The sequence below is a fragment of the Aulostomus chinensis genome, chromosome 24, assembly GCF_037954235.1.
Source record: "Aulostomus chinensis isolate RoL2024-O1b breed Wild chromosome 24, RoL_Achi_v1.0, whole genome shotgun sequence".
Lineage (NCBI taxonomy): Eukaryota > Metazoa > Chordata > Actinopteri > Syngnathiformes > Aulostomidae > Aulostomus > Aulostomus chinensis.
Window position 1 is genome coordinate 1,528,822 of NC_141343.1, and position 6,163 is coordinate 1,534,984.

Consider the following 6,163-nt stretch of genomic DNA (forward strand, 5'->3'; position numbering starts at 1 on the left):
AGACATACAGATGTCTGGACACAGGCTCAAGCCTGGTTTCCATCTAAATGTGAAGCTAATCTTTTGAAAGTTTTTTTTTGGGGGGGGGGGTAAACGTTGATTAAATACGTTTCCATCAAGGGGTTGGAGCAGATAAACTGAGTTTGTTTAATTTTGTCATTTCCATCCCCCTTTTTCGAATGTGGGTAACCCAAGTAGTGATGGAGGCAGATAGACCAAGACAGAAAGAAGAAGAGATGGACGGCAGGACGAAGGGGGACTTAAATACACAACAATAACAATTTAGCAGCTATGATCATGAAAATACCTCTCATATTTTACTTGCTTCAAAGGTCAGTCATGGTTCATTTTTAGGTGCCACAGTCATTTACAGGCTTCGCAAGAAAGGAGAATTGTTGAAATGACATTTCTTCATTTTGAGAGAAAAAAATTAGACATAAATAGTTGATAAATATAGATGAAACATTCTACTTCTGTGTTAAAAAAAATCAAACAAAACTGTGATAATACTCTGAATCACAGTTCATAGGTATTTTGATAGTCAGGACACAGGATGTCAGTTTATTGTACCAGCTCTTATACTTGCACACGTAATGCAAATGAAACATTTGCATCCTGGAGGCATAATGGCGTCTCTGTGTGTAGAAAGAGCGCTCTGTCTGTGCTGAACCATTGCGTCCTCTGTTTTCTAGATCGTAAACCTCATCGAAGAGACTGGACACTTCCACATCACAAACACTACTTTTGACTTCGACCTTTGCTCCCTGGACAGAAGTACAGTACGAAAACTGCAGAGTTACCTGGAAACCTGCGGACTGTCCTGAGGTTCTGAATGAATGGCTGCTGGATCTGTCCCACCACATTTCCATACTTTTATTGTTTTTGTTTGAAAATAACTCCCAACGTTGAATGCAATGCAAAAGCCCCACTGTGGCTGGGTCCAGTTGTGTCCAGCCTGCTGGTTGGATTGGGCTGTCTTGACTGAGGAGGCCGTCCCACTACATGAAGGCCACAGCCAGGTGTTGTGGCGATGAGCCCTGTCGATCAGGAGATCACCCGGAAAGCCTTGACATCTTCACTTGACTCAAACGAATGAAAGTGGGGGAATCGTTGCTCTTAATGAATGTGCATATCGTTACCATGTATGTTTCTTGGTTTGATGTTCTTTGTGACAAATGCATGGTCAACATTGCCTTACAACATTGTAAAGTCTTATTTATTGAATTTAATTTGCAGGTGTGTGTGTGTGTGTGTGTGTGTGTGTGTGTGTACTTTGAAACAGCAAAAGAAAAGAAGAGCAGAACAAGACTTTGTTGAAGCACTTCACAACAGGCATCTTTTTGAATTTGTGTCAGTCAGTTCTCAGACAGTCACCAGATGAAATAGATTGACTGATTTCAGTGGGAACAAAAACTTCTACAGGAGCTTGTAGGTGGACAATTAGATGCCAGAAATACAGTCGCTGGGTATTAAAGTCCGTAAAACAACCATACATGTGTACCATACCGTAAGCTATGACATTTGTCCAGCTAAAAAACCCAAAGTGCACACATAAAATAGCAACCGCCTCCTGTATCCTGTTTTGCCCGGATCAGACCACACAATATTTTTGTACTTCATGATGGTCGTGTCAGATAAAGCCATCATAGTCATGTTTAAATAATCAATTTCATAATGTTATACTACTTTAACCGAGTGCTAACTAGGATAGCTCAGCTAGCTTGGCTAACTAGCTCCTCATCGAGTTGCTAAATTCACTCTCTATTTGTGGCCATCTTGAGTCTCACGTGACAATTTTAGCACCTCAAGGAAAAGTCAGAAAGGCAGGGCTATTGTTCTGCTCAAGGTACCTCTCTGTTGCCCGACAGTAGCATGGTAGCAGCATGGTGATCTATGTGGTCCCTGTATGACGTCTTTCCCCGGTTTATGGTGAGGAGGATTGTGTACTGCTAGTTATGGCAACAGAAGAAAGAAAATTCAATTGTGGACCCAGTCACATTAACATAGTCAACTTAATAACATTGTGCTACTCCAGCCGAGAGCTGAAATTACAGGGAAATGATAGCCTCGCTAGCTTGGCTAACCAGCTGCTCACTAAGTTGCTGAAGTCTCCTGTTTCTCACCGTCTTCAGTCTGTAATCATAAGTAAAACGTTCCGCTTCTTTAGCTGAGTGCTAGCATGACTGGGATGACCTAGCATAGCTCGGCTCACCAGCTACTCAGCTAGCTGTGTACCAGAGTACAGTGTGTAGTCCTTCTAGCTAATGTCAAGCAACACATCTGAAACCCAGATGCCTCCTCACTGTTCTTGGATAATGTCCCACTGCCGGAGATAAAGACTCCTGTTCATCCGTACTGACATTCACAATGGGGCATGATGGTGGAAGAGTGTCAGTCACTGCAACAGCTGGCTTAATTTGTGTTGTCTGATCCTGGCATTTGTTCACTTTTTCCTTACAGATATTAGTACAAAAAAATCCCCACAGTACAACTATTGATTATCATCTTGCCAAATAGTTACCCCCACATTGATGTTTTGGAACGGGGAGACTTTCTGTCAAGTGGTACCAAATTCAGTTCTGAATACAAAAAGGAAACTGCTCATGGCACACTTGAATCAGTCATGCACAGTGTTGCACATAAAAGGTGATGGATTTGTGAGAACACACCTGATTAGGGGATTATTCCGAATCCAGAAGACACTTATGTCAAGCGTAATGAGATCATCGATGTACTTTCAGTCCCTTTCACATGAATAACAGTTATCCTTTACAAAAGCCGTCTTGCAATGCACATCAACTTCACCTTCACGGATTTGATGGACAGTTTTACAGAAGACATGATGCACAGCTGCATACCGACTCTGGAATGTTTAGCTCAGCAACACCTGTTCATATTCACACAAAGGGCAGTTTTGTTTTTTTGTTTTTATTTCCACATTTCTACTCTGTATAAAGAGTAAGTGGCTGCTGGAGAGAACGCTGCACAAATCACCGAGGTGAAATTATACAATCGCTTTTTTCTTTTCTTTTTTTTCTTCCCATTTTTACCAAATCCAAGAATGATGTGCTGCTCAGTAGGTGCAACTTGAAGAAAAGTTTTGTTGTGTCGGCTCATTTTCTGCTCCGGGACCGACGGAACATGCCAAAAGCCTTGTTGTCATGATTGGTTTCGGATACTACTGTCTGTCTACTCAATACCGGGGAAAGGAAATAGCTATCGGAGACCCTCACCTTTGAGGAGGAAAGGAAGAAGATGTCAGAGCTAGAAAGATGCAGCTTGTGCTCTGCATTTCCTGCAATGTGTGAAATGTTTTGAGGACATTAACAACAACAAAAAAGCCAATGGAATCTTTTACTGACAGGTACTGTTGCAGGTGTACGAAGAAAATCTTTTATTTATTTTGTGGGAGTTTCCTTTGTAAAATCAAAATTCCAAGGACATTGCCATTGTTTGACTTGTAACAGGACACTTCGTCCATTAGCCAGTCTGATAATCTGAAGATGAGGACGGTGAAATGTCCCTAAGACCTTAAAGGGTTTTTCTGGCCCTGTGTTCTGTCTTACGGTTTCTTGTGTAATTTGAGGATATACAATAAATGTTCTGTATGGTGTACAGATCAGGTATGAAGCAACCTGTGGAAGAGGGTGGGGTCAGTCTTTGTTTTGTGTGTGTGTGTGTGTGTGTGTGTGAGTACAGTGCACATATTTAGATTGCAAAACTTGAAATATGGCAAGATGTAACACCAAATGCACGTGCTTGAATCTCAGGTTAAAGCACACCTAAACATAAATATCCAAATTGTTGTTTTCTGAGTCTGTTCTCAAATAATTCAGGTAACACACAGTTACATCCAGGCGTATGTAAAAAAAAAAAAAGAAAGAAAATCCATTAAAATTAAACCATTTTCACATGTTTAAACTAGCCACCAAAGACTAGCCAACTGGAGGCAGAATACACTTGCAAGTGGGTTTTCTGAAGACCCCCCAGAATAACCAGTTCCTACTGGTGTTAACCAATAAGGCCATATAGAACCCAATATTTTACCTAACTTGCTTAAATATGGATGGATGGTTGAAACAACCTCGCCCAAACCCTCAACGACTGTAAGCTGTCTGATCCAGTGCTAGCAGGAATGTTAGCGCTGCTAGCCTAGCCATAGGTAAGCTAGAGGTGTTCTGGTGGTACATGACTACTAATGCTTCAACATACAACATAAAGGCCTTTTTTCCACTGCTGTATCACTTATTTGTGACTGCTGAATGCAAGAAAAGCCAGCCATAACTACTTAGCTTGAAGCTAAGCCACCGAACATCAACACCAAAACTCTGTGTGTGCGCGCGGACCCTCAAGCGCATCGTCTGGTGTCATCCACACCTTCTTTAAGCAGCTTAGTTATCCTCAAACATTTTGATTTGAACTAAAAAACAAAACAGGATTGTGAAGGAGCACGAACAAGTGCCAGTGAACTGGTTCCCGAATGCGCCAGTTGGTCACGTAGGGTGAATTATCGCTTTAAAGATTCCAGATTCAAGGAAGCTCATTGAGCGGAGCTGTGCTCAGAGGTGCAATGAGCAACAATTTTATGAAAATGATTTCTTTTTAAAAAATCATCATCATTTATATTGGATTCTGGTAATTGCTGGTTAATTTTATTAATTGATTATTGACAATCTAACCCATTAAGAAATGAAGCCGTTAATTCTACCCTGGCGCTGTATGTTGATTTAGATTTTTGATGGAGAGCCATAAGTAACCAATAGAGGACAGTAACGCGCCTTTGCTGTGTCTCTCCTGCTGAAAACTTTTTATTTTTAAGTTTTATGGAACATTGACAGAAATAGATGAACAAAATAGTTGGGCCCATTTTATCTGCTGGTAATATTTCGCCCATAATGTGATTGTTATGGACAATGATTTCGTCTATTCGAACTTTTAACATAACGTATTTGAAATTAAATATCTTGCTTGTCACAACCAAAATTTACAGATGTGATTAATTTAGAGCAGGGGTCCCCAAACTTTTTTCTGTGAGGGCCACATAAACTTTCCCCTTCTCTGATGGGGGTCAGTTTGTAACAGAAAAAGTGTGGCGATCCCAGGGGTGCTTAAACGTAAAAATGTACTGTTTCCCAGAGAGCCACACTACCAAATAACCCTCTCTGGGTTCTTCACCGATAAAAAGTCAGGAAATCTATAATGACACTACCAAATAACCCTCTCTGGGTTCGGGTCTAGGGTTTTTTTCTGGGGGTTGCCAGATCGGAGCAGAGACTGCAGAAGGGTGGACTAGAATGTCGCACTCCGTGTGTCTATGAAATAGTGACTAACTGACTGTGTTCACACCAAACGGCAATGTGAATTTTCGCATCGCTTTACTCGCGAATATAAACACATTGATCCAGCGATCAAATTCCCACATTTAAAGTGACGTGAAAATTCGCGTTGCGTTTGGTGTGAAGATCAGGGCTGCAACTAACGACTACTTTACTAGTCGACTAGTCACCGACTATGAAACGATTAGTCGACTAATCGGATAATTATTAATTTGTTCTTAAATTTAGCATGAAGTTGATTTAATTATGTGGCAAATGATAATAAACAAGATGGGTACAATGAAAAATACATCTTTTATTGAACATTCATTTATCTAAAGTACGTTTGTCAGGCACAGTCTGGCATAACGCTCAAGCTCTCTTTTATAGCAAAAATACGCTGATAAAATGTACAATGAATGTCCTAAAAACCGTACTGGCTTGAACGTTACTCGAATCTCACCGAGGCGAGTCAGACTCTGTTTCGTTCAACTGCTTCTCTAAATGTTCCTGCATCACCGAGGTGCTGCCATGACACCAAGGTCTGCTGTGCAAACTTTCCAAGTAGTCTTTTATTCGCCGTATCCAGGCTAAAATGCCACCAAACTTTGGAAGTTTTGGTGCGCGTACCTGATATTGACACCGCGTTCCTGTATGTTACCGCTCAGAGACAGAGACGCTACTGCGCATGAGTGACTCTCGGCAGAGATGGTAATCAAGAGAGATGCGTCACTCTGTTGGAAAAACGACAAAACTCGACAATAGAATTCCTTGTTGATTTTTGTCGACAACGTCGACTACTCTTTGCAGCCCTAGTGAACACACCTTGATAGTTAATAATGAAAATA

At 41.1% G+C, this 6,163-nt stretch overlaps 1 protein-coding gene across 2 annotated transcripts in view; it reads left to right on the forward strand.

Annotated features, from left to right (window-relative positions):
- mllt3 (MLLT3 super elongation complex subunit) overlaps positions 1-3,642 on the forward strand; it is a 50,485-nt gene extending 46,843 nt beyond the window's left edge. For both annotated transcript variants that reach the window (XM_086197769.1, XM_086197771.1), the window contains one exon: positions 693-3,642. In XM_086197769.1, coding sequence (XP_086053895.1) covers positions 693-824 — 132 coding nt within the window. In that variant the 3' untranslated portion in view covers positions 825-3,642. The remainder of the gene's footprint in view (positions 1-692) is intronic.
- The last annotated feature ends 2,521 nt before the right edge of the window (positions 3,643-6,163 follow it).